Source organism: Rhipicephalus microplus, chromosome 4, assembly GCF_043290135.1.
Source record: "Rhipicephalus microplus isolate Deutch F79 chromosome 4, USDA_Rmic, whole genome shotgun sequence".
Classification (NCBI taxonomy): Eukaryota; Metazoa; Arthropoda; class Arachnida; order Ixodida; family Ixodidae; genus Rhipicephalus; species Rhipicephalus microplus.
This window is the reverse complement of record NC_134703.1, coordinates 227,492,408-227,509,426: the sequence shown is the minus strand read 5'-3', so window position 1 is coordinate 227,509,426 and position 17,019 is coordinate 227,492,408. Positions and strand designations below refer to the sequence as shown.

Below are 17,019 nucleotides of genomic sequence, written 5' to 3'. Positions count from 1 at the left end.
TGAACCATCTTATTCATTGTATTATTAGCACTTTTTACACATTTCGTTTGCTTCTAAAACTAGTGTTGCCTCGTGACTGCAGCAGACATAAAGAACGGGCGCAGCAAGCATGACGTGTGGGAGCTACCGTCCGCGGTAAGTCTTGTTACATCGCTAACAGTTGCATTCTTCTTGCAGAGGTCACCACACCCATCTGGAGCACTCAAATGAGGCTTTCGAAATTACACTGTCCATGTTAGCATGCTAAGGACGAGCGCTCACGTTCACCTGTAGACCATCTGGAACTACTCGTGCTGCCTGTAGACTATCTGGAACTACTCGTGCTGGAAAGTGCCAGAGGATGCAGTTACAGCGTTTCAGACTGGTGTGTTAACCTTTTCCCTACAGCCGTGTAGTTAATTTTTCTCCCTGTCTTACCATATTTTTCTTTCAAGCAGCCTGCCTGCATGATTGCTGATACAACGCTGAACAAAGAAAAAACTGTGAGCAACAAGAATACTTCAGCGACCACCTTTCCAGAAGCTGCAGCAGAACGGACAGCAGTTTGACTACTGTGAGACTGCATGTGATGTGGCAACCTTGTGGTACATGTTGATCTAGTCGTGACGGCGTTTCGTAGTTGTTCTTAGACGCGCGCGTGCACCATGACTGTGTTGATGCCGTAGCTGCTGCTTATTAAAGTCAGTTTCATGATACCATCGGCTTGTCTACGTTGCCGAGTACTCACATTTGGGGCAGTCGTCGACGATTCATGCTGAAGAAACCAACGCCAATCGTCCATTTCGTGTGAGTTGGTGTTTTGTGTTATAGCTGCCCGCCTCACTGCCTTTGCCTGCCCTAAGCCTTCTTCGTTTTTGCCCGCTTATCCATCGACTGCAATGCCGCTTATAAACTGAAATGAGGCCACTGTGGAAGACCTTTATGGGTTTACAGCGGACTTTATACACCATGAACTTTCGCATCGTAACCTGGAGACGAATGGCTCTAAGGAAGACATGATTAAACGGTTGCTTCATGACATCGTCCGAAACTGTCAACCGTCTGGTGAGCCCGATTCGACAGCTGAGCAGTCGGTTTTAAGTAGGCAAGTGCTAAGTGACCTACTACAGCAGTTTTTGAGATTGTCGCAACGGCCGATGTTTCCAGTCCAAGTCACTACGTTTAGTCAACGTAGTAACTTAGCCAAGCCAATCTTTAGTGGTGACGATAGCATCTCAGCTCACCAGTGGCTTGAAAAACTCGAGTGTACTTAAGGCTTGGCGTCATGGACATCATCTACTCTCCTCACCGTAGCGCTTGGTAAGCTCCGTGGCCCTACTGCAGATTGGAAAAGCGTGGTGGGAAACCAGTTGGACATGTGGGAGAATTTCAAAGCTGCGTTCAAGAACCAGTTTGGGGACAAGCTTATGCTCTTGCAGTGGCAGCACATAGTCATCAGATGCATCTAGTCACCTAGTGAAAGCCTCGTTCACAACTCCTTGGTGAAACTATGCATAATTTCAAAATGTCCTGTCCAACTGACAGGTCCTCAGCGCATTGAATATGCACTACAGGGTGTGTATGACGCACACTTAGCAACAACCATCGCTGCACAACTGCCACCAACTGTGCGTGCATTTCTTGCCATTGTAACCCAACTTTAAAGCATGCCTCTGTTTTCCCAAGCCAGCCACCCATTGCAGCAAGAACATCGTCACGAGTGTCTTCCGTGCCTGTGCAGCAATTTGGTAATATGAACGACAGCTCTTTGTCACCAATCGATCCGGCTCAGTCGCCAGTCTAGGATAGCATTTCCTCATTGCAATTGGAAGAGCATTGATTAAGATGTGGCGTTCAATGTTCCAAAACCAGATTGGAAGAGTAAGAGAGTCGTTACTCTGCAATCAGCTCTAGAAATGGCGCATTGGCTCATCGCCCTGGGGACGAACCAAGCAAGGCCACATGCCATAATTGTCAGCAGACTGGCCATCTTGCATCCAAGTGCCCTCATTCCAGCTACAATGCTCAGAGCCAGCAAACAAGTTTTTCTTCCATGGCCTGCTTTCAAGCTTCAGAGGCGCTTGCAGAACCATTTGTGCAGTGTGTCGTAATTCAAGCATACATTCCACTTGTGTGCACTGTTGATACGTTTACCGACAGTGGATCCAAACACACAAGGCTCTCGCCGAGTTTTGTTGGATCTTCAAACCTGTTACCATGGTCCAAGCCTCCCATGTCTGTTCTAGGTGGTGGTGCCATCGTGCCAGATGGTACATTACATACTTGCATCACTCTGGGGCCTATTTATGAAGTGCTTGAGGTTCTACTTCTGGCTAGAAACTCCTTACCTTTTATTTTAGTAGGGGACTGGTTTGAAGACGCTCATGCTGAGCTTATTGCTCAGCCACCTCATCAAACAAAAACTCGCCATCCCAGCACTGGTTTTGGTATGCCATGGCTCGAGAAGCCGCTGCCAAGAATGTCTAATGCTGTTGTGCTGTCCAATAGCTCCACGCCTTTTTAACACAAGCAAATGTCTTCTACAGCCTGTTTGCCATTTTCACCGTTGCCGGGCAACACCCAAGTCCCATGCTTACACGTCAACGAGAATTCAGAGTTGCCTGAGCAGAAGCCACATGAACCGAAGGATGCAGCTCTTTGCATGATGAATGCTACGCTGGACATGCCATGGCTCCGTTGGGCTCAGATGGCCACCCAGCAACAAGAAGTTATTGCAGTTAACGACATCTTGCATCAGCCTATTAACCTGTTTGCCACAAATGATAATGATTCGAGGTACTGCAAAGGGGCTGAACGTTCCACCGATTTTTTGCCAGATGCATCACCATAAGCACGTCAGTCATGTAGATGTGGCAAAAAGGATCGTGATTTCATAGAGCGCCAATGTCAAGTGTTTCATGCTAAAGGCTCGGTCACCAAGACTGCACAGCTAGAATAAGGACTGTACCAGATGCACGTCAGCTGCTGCAGGCCAAAGACTTGAAAACAAAAAAACAACGAGACGCCAAGGCAACTATCCACTCAGCGGCATGTAAACTTCTCAGTTCTCTGCGTGAGCTTAGGCAGCGTCTCAGCCATAAAAATGAGGCTCTCCGAGTTAAAAGACCTGCAGAAAATAAGCGCAAGAAGAACAAACAAGCCATCAAGCCAGCTGCTAAGCCAACCCAGAATAAGCGACACAAGCTGAGTCAAGAAAGTCTAAGCGCTGCGAGCAACACGAAAGCGGGAAAGCACCACAGAGTGCAGCTGCCTTCTACCATGACAGCTATGACGTCTACAGTAAGCTTGAATTGACTGGCCAGTCAAGTTGTACAGATGCGTGACCTATGATTGAAAAGGAGGAGTAGGTTGTCCGTCAAGCAGAGATGAAGGCGGAAAAGGTGAAGCACCCTAAATAATGTGAAATGTGCCATGCGAAATGGGCTCAGGAGAAGTGAAAATCTCTCTGGGCTCCGGACAAAGAAGAACAAATCAAGGTCAGAGGTGACTATATTTTGAAGAAGGCACCACTGAAGTTGCGCGATAAGCGGCAGCAAAACAGGTGGAAGAAGTGGGATTCAAGCACTGAGAACATTAAGTAACGTCAGATAGAGTGCCACCAGAACGTCGGGACAATATCAAGGCACGCCAACAGGCCAAACTTTGGACAGAGATGAAGAGCCTTAAGAAGAAAAACCCCATCGTTCCGAAATTCGCCAATCATATAGATGTTTTGGTGACTGCAAGACTATGAGACATTAAAAAAAACGGGATGGAATGTGATGTAAAAAGCCAATCGAGCATTTTAGAAAAAAAGAGGGGTCAAATGCGAGGCTGAACGTAATGTGGCAACCTTTTACAACATGTTGATCTAGTTGTGACGCCGTTTCATAGTTGTACTTAGGCGTGCGCGTGCACCATGACTGTGTTGATGCCGTAGCTGCTGCTTAGTAAAGTCAGTTTCCCTATGTCATTGCTTTGTCTACATTGCCGAGTCCTCACACTACGAATACTCTTGCTAGTGTGAATTGAGAGTTGTACGACGAAGCTCGCTCTGTATGAGACATTTTCACTGACCTATTGTTGTCTAATACAGGCTCTTCGTGTTGAGCACCAGTTCGCTTGAAATGACCAGTTGCACACAGCCAGTTAACCAGTTGGGAACCAGTCTATTTTAACTGGCTGACCATTTGAGCACTACCTACCTTTTTTGAATGACCACATCTATTCAATTACTTAACCAACTGAACACCATGTACCTTCGACTGGCCGTCTAGTTTGACACCAGTTCTCTTCAACTTGCAAACCATTTGGACACCAGCTAGCTTCAATTGGATGACTACATCTATTCAAATTGGTTAAGCAATTGAACACCATCTAGTTTCAACTGGGTGATCATTTACGATTAACTAAATTACCAGTTGCACACCAGTTCACTTTAACTAGTTAGCCATATGGCCACCAGTTAGCTTCAATTGGATGACCAACTGGATACCAGCCTACATCAACTGGTCAGCCAATTAGCCACCAGTTGTGTCTAAATGGTTATAATTAATTGAATATTCAGTGGTTCACCAATTTTACACAATTGGTATGTTTCCAACTGGTGGCGAAATTTCAATGGGTTGAAAACTAATTGATACCAATTGGTATTTTTCGAATTGAACTGCCCGAACTTTTTTGACTGGGCTGGGTTAGGGGTTAAAAAAGGGTTAAAAACTGTTCACAAGGACGGTATTATAGCACAGTGTTAGCACATGGTCTTGGTGGGGGCCACAAAAATTTTTAACATGCAAAGACATAGGCACAATTTTGTTTCGGTGGTTGCACCAACCTTATCTGAAGTGTTGGTTGGGTATAGGCGGCACACAGTGTCGAGTGTAATTTTTTGCTCTGAATGGCACAGCAGAAAAAGATTTCAGAGCAGGGAGCCCAGCGTGCAATCTGGCTAGGCCATTGGTATTACTTGTGAGTGTATCATCTAGATTCGATCTTATGTCCACAAGAAGTGTCTCTTTGTGTCTAACTGCACGAAAATTAAGACATTTAGTAGAAGTGGACACGGCACAGCAATGTGCTGCGTCCGCTTCTGTGTCGTATCCACTTCTACTCTATGTCTTTACGCTGTTAGCCACAAAGAATCCGCCCCAACTCGTCCAATCTTGTTTAAGAAGTGTCTGTGGCTCATTAAAAAACACACATGAGGTACTCACTGAGCAGCAGCACAACTCCAAAGCATGACAGGCATGAATACAGGAAAGGCAGATAGCCACACCATAGGGCTGCAAAAGAATAAAGGTAATAAGAAAACAAAGTTATCACAGCTAGGATTGCAAGAGTTTCAATAGTACAACTACAACCAGGCCTACCTATGACAACAATATAACATCATGAGGTCACGACATTAAAGAAAGCAGTAATAGGCATGTCGAAAACGAGGTTTTTTATATGTTTAAACTTGTAGCTGGGAATCGGAAACTCAAACTACAGCAAGCAGTGCACTCTGTTCGCTGCTATCAGTGAACAGAGCATCAGCTGTATATTGCCATCTTCTCTCCTCGTGTTTTGTTATCACACCGTTTTACTGCCAGTAATTCTCAGTTCAAAGCATGGCGACACAGTTCGAGAAGCTTCAAAGCTTCAGGATGGCAGTAGATCATTTTGTTAAGATTACGCCCACTTTGTGAACAGTACAGTTTGTTCTCCAATCTATGTTGCCGCTAGAAATAACGCCGCAATATTTGATGGCAAGTGCATAAATGCTGACGCACCTTACCGCTTGTCAGTTGATCGACCTCTGTTCGCTGCTATCAGTGCCAGTGTCTTACTATCCTTTTGCGTGACCACAAGTTCGGCCCAAATAAACAGTTTCTTTTACGACCTCGAGTCTGCTTCATTCGTTCATGTCACGACCCCGTGACATCTGGTGAAAGTGCTGCTTTGTTTATGTACCGGACACCCCCATCAAGCTGTGAACCCAGCCTACATCACGAAGAAGACATCAACACCAGCCATGAGCACCGAACAAGCCGCAGGCAGCAGGTTTTACCACTGGAGTACAGGCCTCTACAAGACAAGGCTCGGTAGACTAAGGCCATGACCTCGACCGTGACAACAACGACAACTTCTGCGCCACAGCCTGCGATCATGATGCAGCAGCCAAGGGAACCACTGTTTTTCCAGGGGTCATCGTTTGAAGATTCGGAGACGTGGCTGGAGACTGAGTGGCTGCCCTCAACCACTGGGACATGTAAGAGAAGCTCCATCGCATATACTTTTATCTGGAAGACGCGCCAAGGACCTGGTTCGAGAATCGGGAGTTTGCCCTTCAAACCTAGGATCTCTCCTGGGGCGCAGTCCTGGAAACGTTGACGAGCGTCACTCGCAAAGAGAAGGCCGCTGCGTTTCTGGAGACCAGTGTGAAGCTGCCCAATGAAAATGTCTCCATTTTCACGAAAGAAATAACCCGCCTCTTCGGCCACACTGACCCTGACATGTCCGGGGAGAAGAAGGTCTGTCTGCTCATACGAGGAATCAAGCAAGAACTCTTCACCGGGGCTGATCAGGAACTCCCGAAAAATGGTCGCCAAATTTATTTAGAAAACATCTACGATAAAGAAGACGCTCGAGCCGTGAACACCGCATTACAACTGTAGCTTCTCGTCTACAAGCTATGCTGACATACGAGCGCTAAAAACTGCCGACCTGCGTGAGACAATCCGAGCGATTATGAAAGAAGAACTGCGAAAATTGCTTCCTTTAGTGCAGCCTCACATGGACTCGATCGCGAACGTTGCACAACAGGAGATCCAGCAATCCCTGAGCGTTCTTCAGCATCCAGAGCAGCAGCTGCAAGCTATCTACGCCCATGCCAAGACGCCAACGCGTCACACTTCTGTCGCCAGACACCACCACCTTCACCACTACCACCGAAGTCTTACCGCTTGCCTGTGGGACAGCCCTGCGCGCCAAGGAAAACCAATGTTTGGCGCATACCTGAAAACCACCTGCTCTCCCACTGCGGAAAGGCCAGGCACACCTACCACTGTTACCAGTACCGACACATGGGTCTATGGGGCTTTGACATCAACGCACCGTGTTCACAACGAGGTGAACGACCGCTATACATTGCTGACTACCTAGCGGAAGCGCAGTTGACATCCCGACAACCTTACCGCTCACCGTCGCCAGGGCACTACATGTCACTGCAACACCACCGGTACACCGGCCCTATTTGGGGGCGTTCCCCGAGCCTATAGTACTTGGAAAACTAAAGACAGCGATGGAGGTGCGGTAGCTGGACGAAGCACTGCCGAAGATCCTCCACTGCCAACGAAACCTCGAAATCTCGCTGCAACGTCAACGTAATCTCGATGTCCAAACACCACAGCCAGAGGACGACTTGACGACTCAACATCAAAGCAGCGTACAAACTGTTGTAGTCATGATCCGGTGTCATGACCTAACTGCAACATGAAGCAACCTCAATGTTCTCATCAACGGCCACAGCGTCACAGCTCTCGTCAACACCGGTGCCGACCATTTCGTCATCAGTGGCACTTTCGCCGCGAATCTGAAAAAAATGAGGACCGCCTGGAAAGGCCTCGAAATACATACAGCTAGAGGTCACCTAGTTATGCCGGCAGGAATCTTCACAGCCAGAGTCACCATTAACAGTCAGATTGATCCCGCACGGTTCGTTGTACTACAGCGTTGCTCGAGAGATGTCATCCTTGGCATGGACTTCTTAAGCCTTCATGGTGCTGTCATCGACCTGAGAACGAAGTCGACAACACTGTCTACCGAAAAAGCACTGCCGCTGCACACGCCATCATGAAGGCACGTCTTAAATGTTCTGGAAGACCAAGTCGCCCTTCCTCCTCGCTCCAGCGTCAGCATTTCCATCCGCACTCGAGAATCAACAAACATGCAAGGCATCGTTGAAGGCGACAAGCACCTGTTGATCAGCCACGAAATTTGCGTTTGCCAGAAAAATAGCGGAGTTGCAAGAAGAGAAGGCAAGAGTGATGCTCACGAACTTCAGCAGCGAGTACGAGCATGTGAGCAAAGGCACGACGGTCACGTACATCGAAGAGATATTGGAAGCCAGCAACGTTTTCGTGATCACTAATTCTGCCAAATCTGCGCTGACAACTGAAGCCCTTCAACCAGCTTTCCACGTTAATTCTAGCCTTACGACGCATAAACAGGAATAGCTCAGACACTCCTGAAATACAAGAACTGCTTTTCCTCGTCGTCAAGAATTTGCAAGACCCCTGTTGTAAAACATTGAATCGTAGCAGAAGAAAATGCCAGGCCACGCCAGGCGTTGTAAGCCTAGAGCAGCAAATGTGAACTCTGATTTTAAGGGGGCGGTCCCTGCCGCATTTTGCAGACATAACAGATGGCTCATATACCCCTCTACGTGCAGTACTTTCAATGCAAACAGACTTCAAAAAGTGCTTCCTTTCCTGGAGCAGCCATATATATAGGAGGTATGCTTGACCATCAGGTAACCACATCATTGCTGTGCCATTTCGAAGGTTCATTCGTACACCCTTTATGCATTACAAGCATCTGCGTGCAAGGGGTGTTCCAGGGGTCTGTAGTCATCCAAGTTGCGTACATATATCGAGCACTGCATGTGCAACAAGTTTTTTGCCCATGTGACAAGTGAGGAGTTCTTTGAAGTGGAAACTCTGCTGCTCGTGCTCCTTACAGATGACCTCAAGTCTTACTTGGCATAACAATACAATTGTTGGTATCCCACTCATTGTTAAAGCTCAACTTTATGATTACCCTGCGAAAATGATTATTTTTCTTATGTGTCAGGAAAATAATTTTTCTCAGTTTTAAAAGTACTCCAGCACGCAGCGCAAAATGCCAAACTTGGCACAATGAAATGCTTTTTCAAAAAATATATCTTTTAGAGCACCGAAAATATTTTAGAATGAAGAAAAATGTGAAGTGTAAATCTGCAGTGAAAGTTGTTATGAGATCACAACACAGGTCATGCGTGGCACCATAGTTATCTGCCGCTGTCTGTAACCGCTATCGCACAAAATAAAAGAAACGAAAATAAAAAACGCCAAGGACATAGCGGGATTTGAGCCCAGGCCCACTGCGGGCCAGCCCAGTATTCCACCACATAGCCATTGGGACTCTTTCAAATTTCCTTAGGCAGCCTTGATGCCGGGAAAGAAATAGTGTTAATATGAGTAATAAAGCGTTTCAGAACAGCCAAAAACAACAGTAGTCACACAATGCAAATTACATAATGAGTGGGTTCTCCAATGCTCCAACCCATTAGGAAAGCATGTTCTTCATCAACTATTAACTGTGGCACATATCCTTTCAGACGTAAATCTTCATCATCGTCAGCCACTGCATAAAAAAGAAAATTCACACGAAATTCGTGGCAAGTTTTTAGCAGATGACACGCTTCTTCGAAGAATGATGAAGAATGGCATAGTGAATGCCTGGCTATTATACAATGATTAATGATATAGTGGTTACCCAGCAAGTGTGCCTACAGAATCTACCCAAAGAGTGTTAAAAAAAGGTCCCTAAAGGCCGCTCTTCTAGCTTTCGCTGTGACTGCACTGCACGTTCAGCGCAGGCCTGGCAGTTTTTTGGTTGACACCTGTTAAGCAGTACAATGAAGACATTTTATATGCAAAAATATTCAGAACAAAGAAAATTCAGAATATGCATTTTGAAGATAAATGACCCAGCAACAGTATCAAAAATAATAAATGTGCAAAGTGTTTCCAGGCACATAGATAACGAAAATCAGAAAAGAAGTGCTGCTTTATTGCTTGCGCCATGCGGTGAAGCATTGCTTGTGTTTTCGTGAGATACAAGTGAACTAGTACACTTTTTCTGAGTAAGTTCTTGTTTTTTTTTTTTTGCAATAAGAGACAGCACGAGTTCTAATATATATATATATATATATATATATATATATATATATTGTGAGCATTGTTTATGCATCCCATCTTTTCATCTGTACATGCTCATCATCACTAATCAAGCTTAGGTTGTGGGGCACATACTTGAGACAATAAAGAAGAGTCTTGAGGGTACTGGACGCCATCTTACAAGTGGTGGAGAGTGCTGCCAGATTCCTGCGTCCTCTCTCGTTCTCGGACAACCCCAGCGTCTTCTAGAACACATCCCTGGAGCTCCGTTCAGGCCGCCGCTTAAACGACCTGGGTTCGGTAATGTCGCAAGCCGACCAGCCCAGCGCAGCCCAGCGCAGCCCAGCGCAGCAGCTGCGCCCCCGCTCCCACCGCCAAGAAATCCTTCTCACCTGGTCACCAGCCCTCAAAAGGATCCTCCACTGTTCGCAGGGTTTCCGGGTGAAGACGTGGAAGACTGGCTCGAGGAGTACGACCGCGTGAGTGCCATCAACAACTGGGATAAGCCTGCGAAACTCACCCACGTTGCATTCTACTTGAGCGGCGTTGCAAAAACGTGGTTTTTAAACCACGCTACAGATTTTTTGACATGGCCCGCCTTTACGCGCCAGCTCCGCCAGATTTTCGCCAACCCGTCGGTGCGCTCGGATATCGCCAAGAAAAGGCTCGGTACACGTGCGAGTCTTACACCTCTTACATTGATGATGTTCTCGCCCTTTGCCGCCACATCGACAACCATATGGCGAAAAACGACCGTGTGCGCCACCTGCTAAAAGGCATTGCGACTGTCGTTTTAATGCGCTTGTGGTGCAGAATCCCCAGACCGTAGCCGATGTTGTAGCTACCTGTCAGCGCCTCGAGAAGCTTCAAACCACTCGGATGCAACCTGATATGCCTAATCTCAGCTCGAGTCATGACACAACAGAGCTGCGTGCATTGATCCGCTCTATCATCCGCGAGGAACTTCATGCACAGGCTTCACACCTCACCCCCTTAATATCGGAACGACGCCACCTGCTAATAGTTTACGCGACGTCGTGAGGGAGGAACTGGCATTGATCACAGGTACACCAGTTCCGAGTTCACAACCTGTGCCCATTCCAAGTTATGTTCACGTTGCTGCAATGACACCAGCGCCCCAGCAAAGCCTGGCCTCGATGACAATCTCACCAGTTCCGAGCTCATATCCTGTGGCCATGCCAACTTATGCTCAAGTTGCTGCTAGGACACCTGCACCCCAGCAAAGCCCAATGCAGCTACCAGCGACCGAATTGCATGGTTCGCTCAACTCACTCGCACCGCGACCATCTTCCCAGCCTTACAACGACTGGCGCACTTCGCGGCCGACTTGCTTCTATTACGGCATCCGTGGTCACATTTCAAGGTTTTGCCGACGCCGTCAGCGAGACGAAAGACGAAGCTACGATAACTTTGAATGGGACGACTTCTACCCCACTGGACCACCCTATCGCCGACTGTATCAGAACAGCACACGTCGGTCGCGGTCTCCACAGAACTTTGGCTCAGTTGGCAGTTCCCGTTTTTCACGTCGTCGCTCACCTTCACCGATGCGGCGTTTCTCTTCTCCTCTCCGACCTTTTACTTCAATTCCTGACCGCCAACTGGAAAACTAAACAGTGCAGCTTCAGGAGGGAAAGCTGCATCCTTCGAACTGCGTCAAACTCCTCCGGACCGTCCATCGAATGTTTTATTAGTGTACGTTGAAGGTATACAGACCGAGGCACTGGTAGACACAGGCGCATCACTTTCCGTGATTCGTGCAGACTTTTGTGCTCGCTTGAAAAAAGTTAGGACGCCATACGATGGCCCTCCCCTTCGTTGCACAGATGGAGTCCCTATTCAGCCTTCAAGTGTTTGCACAGTCCGCGTTTTCATAGATGGCATACTTCACGACATTCAGTTTCTTTTACTTCCTTGGTGCACTCACACAGTAATTTTACGGTTGGACTTTCTTTCTTCGGCATCAGCTTTCATATCGTGTCGTCAGCGAGCCATTGAAATGTCAGCTACTGAGAGTTCATCCGATGTCGATCCTTACAGCTTCCGTTTCGTTGCTGCCGCTGATTGTTTCATTTCGCCAGGAGATGAACAAATTCTCACGATCACTTCGGATACTATAGTTAACGGTGACGTGTTCGTAGCCCCATCAGTTCGATCCATAGCTTACCATAGCACCCGGCCTTGTGCGTTTTAACGACAGTAAAGCATTGGTCACCGCCTTGAACCCAACTTCATCGCCAGTGATGCTGCCCCAAAGCACTGCTGTGAGCTGCTTCGCTGACAGCGAGCCTTTCTCGCTGGTTCCCCTTCACGCAGAATCAACGCCTTTGTCTGCTACAACTGATATGAAGGCTACCACTGTTGCTTTAAATGACACCATAAGTCCTCACCTCACTGCCGAGCAAAAGAGAGACCTCTTAGACCTTCTCCAAAAGCACAGCCTTTTGTTTGACGTACATTCCAAAGTTCTGGGCCGCACCTCCGTTGCAGAGCACACCATCGACACTGAAGGCAGCTACATTGTGCGCCGCCGCCCATATCGTCTGTCTTCGGCGGAACGGCAAATCATTGAGGAAAACGTCACCGACATGCTCAAACAGGATATTATTCGACCTTCATCCAGCTCTTGGTCGTCTCCTGTGGTGTTGGTCCGGAAAAAGGGTGGCTCTGTCCGCTTTTGTGTTGATTACAGAGCGCTCAATAAGATCACGAAAAAAGACGTATATCCGCTGCCACGCATAGATGATGCCCTGGACTCCCTACAAGGCGCAGAATATTTCTCCAGCCTCGACCTCCGATCCGGGTATTGGCAAATACCTACGCGCGAAGCAGACAAGGAGAAAACAGCGTTTGTGACGCCTGACGAGCTTTACGAATTTAACGTCATGCCTTTTGGCTTATGCAACGCTCCAGCAACATTCAAGCGCGTGATAGATACCGTCTTACGTGGTCTCAAATGAAAAACCTGTTTATGTTACTTAGACGACATCGTAATTTCTTCTTCTACTTTTCCTCAGCACCTTAAGCGTTTGGACGAAGTTCTAACGTGCATTTCGAACGCTCGTCTACAGCTCAATACAAAGAAGTGCCACTTCGCCAGCACAAGCATCAAAGTATTGGGTCACCTTGTCAGCAAAGATGGCATTCGACCCGACCCCGACAAGGTTGCTGCCGTAATTAGTTTTCCACGTCCGGGCAATCGAAAACAATTGCGAAGTTTCGTGGGCCTGGCGTCTTACTTCCGCCGCTTCATCCCTCGATTTGCTGCCATTGCGGGGCCGTTACACAAGCTTCTGACGTCAGGAACGGCTTTCACGTGGACTGACGAGTGCAAGTGTGCTTTTCAAGCCCTTAAGCGCGCTCTGACATCAGACCCCGTCCTCCGTCACTTCGATGAGAGTGCACTCACTTTCCTGCACACAGATGCCAGCGGCCACGGAATCGGTGCTGTCCTCCTCCAGCGCGATGAAACATCACGTGAGCGAGTTGTTGCGTATGCCAGCCGCGCACTAACACTTGCGGAGCAGAACTACTCGATAACAGAGCAGGAATGTCTCGTTGTCGTTTGGGCCATCCAGAAATTTCGACCTTATCTGTACGCACGCCACTTCACTGTGATCACCGACCACCATGCCCTATGCTGGTTGTCCTCGCTGAAGAATTTGTCTGGGCGCCTCGGTCGCTGGATACTGCGTTTGCAAGAGTACACTGTTGACGTTGTGTACAGGTCTGGCAAACAGCATCAGGATGCTGACACTCTCTCTCGCTGCCCTCTGCCACTTTCATCTCCAACCACGAATCCTCAATGCCTCTCAGGTGATCAAGCGGCTTCCTCTTCACCCCCGTTATCACCCCTGGCAGTTGCTGGGTCACTATCTTTAAACAGCAGCACCCGGTTTGCCGCGTGCCAACGTGACGACCCTTACTATAACCTCATCATCGGATACATGAATGGCTCGTCTTCTCCACTTAATGCCAGACTACGTCGTCAGCTACGGCAATTCAAGCTAGAGAACAACGTCCTGCAGTGCTATACTTACAATGCGGATGGGCATCGGTGGGTGCCAGTACTTCCCCGTTCGCTGCGAAAACAAGTTCTCGAAGCAGTGCACGACGACCCATCAGCTGGACACTTGGGATTCCAACCGCGTTAGGAGCCGTTTCTTATGGCCTGGTATTTCTACCTTTGTGGCTAATTATGTCGCTTCTTGCCTACTTTGTCAATGCCGGAAACGACCAACTTCAGCTCCTGCTGGCCTATTACAACCCATTCAGTGTCCCGATACACCTTTTGTCGTTGTCGGAATAGACCTCGTCGGGCCACTTCCCGTAACGCCAGAAGGCCACCGCTGGATCATCACAGCCGTCGACCACCTCACACGATACGCGGAGACTGCTCCCTACGCACTAGCTCCGCCTCAGACGTTGCCGCCTTCTTTTTAGAAGTCATTGTGTTGCGTCATGATGCACCTCGCACGTTGTTGAGTGACCGGGGCAAGGCCTTCATGTCCACAATTCTTGACGAAATTCTAAAAACTTGTGGCACAGTTCATAAGACCACCGGACTCTAATCCACCGGACTCTAATCGACATGATATCCATGTACATCGGACTGAACCACGATAACTGAACAAAATCTTGCCGTTCGTAACATTTACACACAACACCGCTGTTCAACGAACCACCGGGTATTCACCTTTCTTCCTCGTCTATGGTCGTGCGCCGACATTCACCATTGACGCCTCTTTCTTCAATGTAACGACAAAAACGTCCACGACTACGCCAGAACATTTGGTTTCCAGGCTCGCTGAGGCATGGCAACGTGCTCGACTCAACACGGAGGCCAGTCAAGAAGACCGCAAGCAACGCTATGACAGCTTCCGTCGAGACGTCACTTTCCGTCCTGGAGATGAGAAGTTACTTTGGACGCCTGTTCGCACTCCAGGATTGTGTGAAAAGTTTCAGTCACACTTTCTCGGACCTTACGTTATTTCTGAACGGACATCTCCTGTCAATTACCTTGTCACTCCCGTCGAGGGTTCCCCGGACCGGCGTTGCCGTGCCTCCGAGATAGTCCACGTTTCACGTCTTAAACCCTTTGTTCGCCGTACATTTCCCGCCTAAGTCTCGGCCGGGCCGGCTGCTCAAGTGCACGGGGAAAATAAGTGTGAGAATTGTTTATGCGTCCCATCTTTCCCATCTTTTCATCTGTACATACTCATCATCACTAGTCATGATTAGGTTGTGGGGCACATACTCGAGACAATAAAGAAGAGTCTTGAGGGTACTGGACGCCATCTTACAATAAGTATATATATATATATATATATATACATATATATATATATATATATATATATATATATATATATATATATATATATATATATATTGAAACGAAGATGCACAAGCCTACGGGGCACGGAAGAAGAAGAAGAGTAGTGGGGCGGCACCTGGACTGTGTGGTTGGGTGGAAGCGTTCTAGGCCTGTCTCAGAAGTACCCTGCTATTTCACAACGCCATTTCACCTCATCTGTAAATAAACACAGTCACTCATAACAGTTTGGTGGAGGTGCGGGGTAGATCGATCTGGACGACCCAGCTCTACCGATTTTGCAACGGAGCAGACGCTTGGCAGGCTTGCCACCGCAGCTACCAGACATGGAGGACGCGGGAGCAGGCCATAACAACCTCGTTGCTGATGAGCACCCTGCTCACCCGCCAGGACAAGATCGCTGCGGCAAACCGGATCGGCAGCCGAGGACCTTTTTTGGGGCAGCCGGATGACGATGTTGACGACTGGCTCAAGCACTACCAAAGAGTGAGTCGCAGCAACCGCTGGAGCACTGCTAAGCAGCTCGAGAACGTGGTGTTTTTTCTCGTCGGCACCGCGTCTCTTTAGTTCGACAACCATGAGAGTGCATTGACCACATGGGACATTTTCGTAGACGAGCTGAAGAGGTGTTTTGGTGACTCAGCAGCTAAGATCAAGCAGGCGGAGCAAACCCTTTCACGCAAAGCTCAGTTACCTGGCAAAACATGCACCCCCTACATCGAGGCCGTCTTGAAGCTTTGCGCAATCGTGACTGCGACCATGTGTGACGAAGATAAGGTAGGTCATCTGCTCAAGAGAATCGCGGAAGACGTGTACAATTTCCTTATCACTAAGGAAGACTTACACACACCGTCCGACCTAAGGAGACACTGCCGAGCGTTTGAAGCGCTAAAGAGGAGGAGAGTCCTACCGAAATTGAGACGTCTTGAGAATGTGCCCACGATTGCAAGTGTCAACCTTCCATCGCAGGACAACATCTCTTCTCTTATAAGACGAGTGGTTAAGGAAGAACTTGCTCAACTGCGAGCTATGGACACCGCTGGTGTCTGCCATCAATGTGCATTCGACCAAAGGCCCCGTGAACCACTGGTACCTTAGATGCGAAAGAGCTGCTTTGAGCCTCGCCCGAATTACACCGATCGGTTCGAACGAAGGAGTGAACGACCACTCGAAAACCAGAAACGCACGCAAGCTGCGTCACAGCGATTTACTCCTCAACCACCATCGCCCGGCTTTTATCAACCGACGAGGATTACTTCGCCGGGAACGACCAGACGCGACCCCCGTACTTGCTACAACTGCAGGCTACCTGGACACTAAGCTAGGTACTGCTACCGTCGCCAGCAGCGAGCTCCACGATTCAACGTGTACACGCCCTATGTACCTGCTGGCGAGTCTCGACCATTTCAGAGCTCTTTCCAACAGCAACACGCAGCACGTGCTGACTCGCCTTGCTCCGACCGCAGCGTTACCCCACCACCCGCACGCCAACAGCGATTCCCGTCTCCGCGTCACCGCCCGGGGAGGCCACCACCACTGGGAAACTAACTGGTGCGACCAAAGGGGGCGAGGCCGCAAAATCATCTTCCGCAAGACCACCTTGTGTTGTAATGATTGAGAACAAAGTGAGTGTTTTTGTAGACAATGTGAGTACTGTTGCACTAGTTGATACCGGTGCTGCCGTTTCCATAATGAGCATGTCTTTTAAAAATCACCTTGGGACAAAAGTAATGTTTGCTTGGAATCGGAATGCTATGTTCCGCG

At 48.3% G+C, this 17,019-nt stretch overlaps 1 protein-coding gene across 32 annotated transcripts in view; it reads right to left on the bottom strand.

The window, feature by feature from the left end:
- lili (LMBR1-like protein lilipod) overlaps positions 1-17,019 on the bottom strand; it is a 742,764-nt gene that overhangs the window by 437,433 nt on the left and 288,312 nt on the right. For all 32 annotated transcript variants that reach the window (XR_012895090.1, XM_075894083.1, XM_075894063.1 and 29 more), the window contains one exon: positions 5,193-5,261. Coding sequence is in view for 31 of the 32 variants with exons in the window: in XM_075894083.1 (XP_075750198.1) it covers positions 5,193-5,261 (69 nt within the window). In the remaining variant the exon portion in view is untranslated. The remainder of the gene's footprint in view (positions 1-5,192; positions 5,262-17,019) is intronic.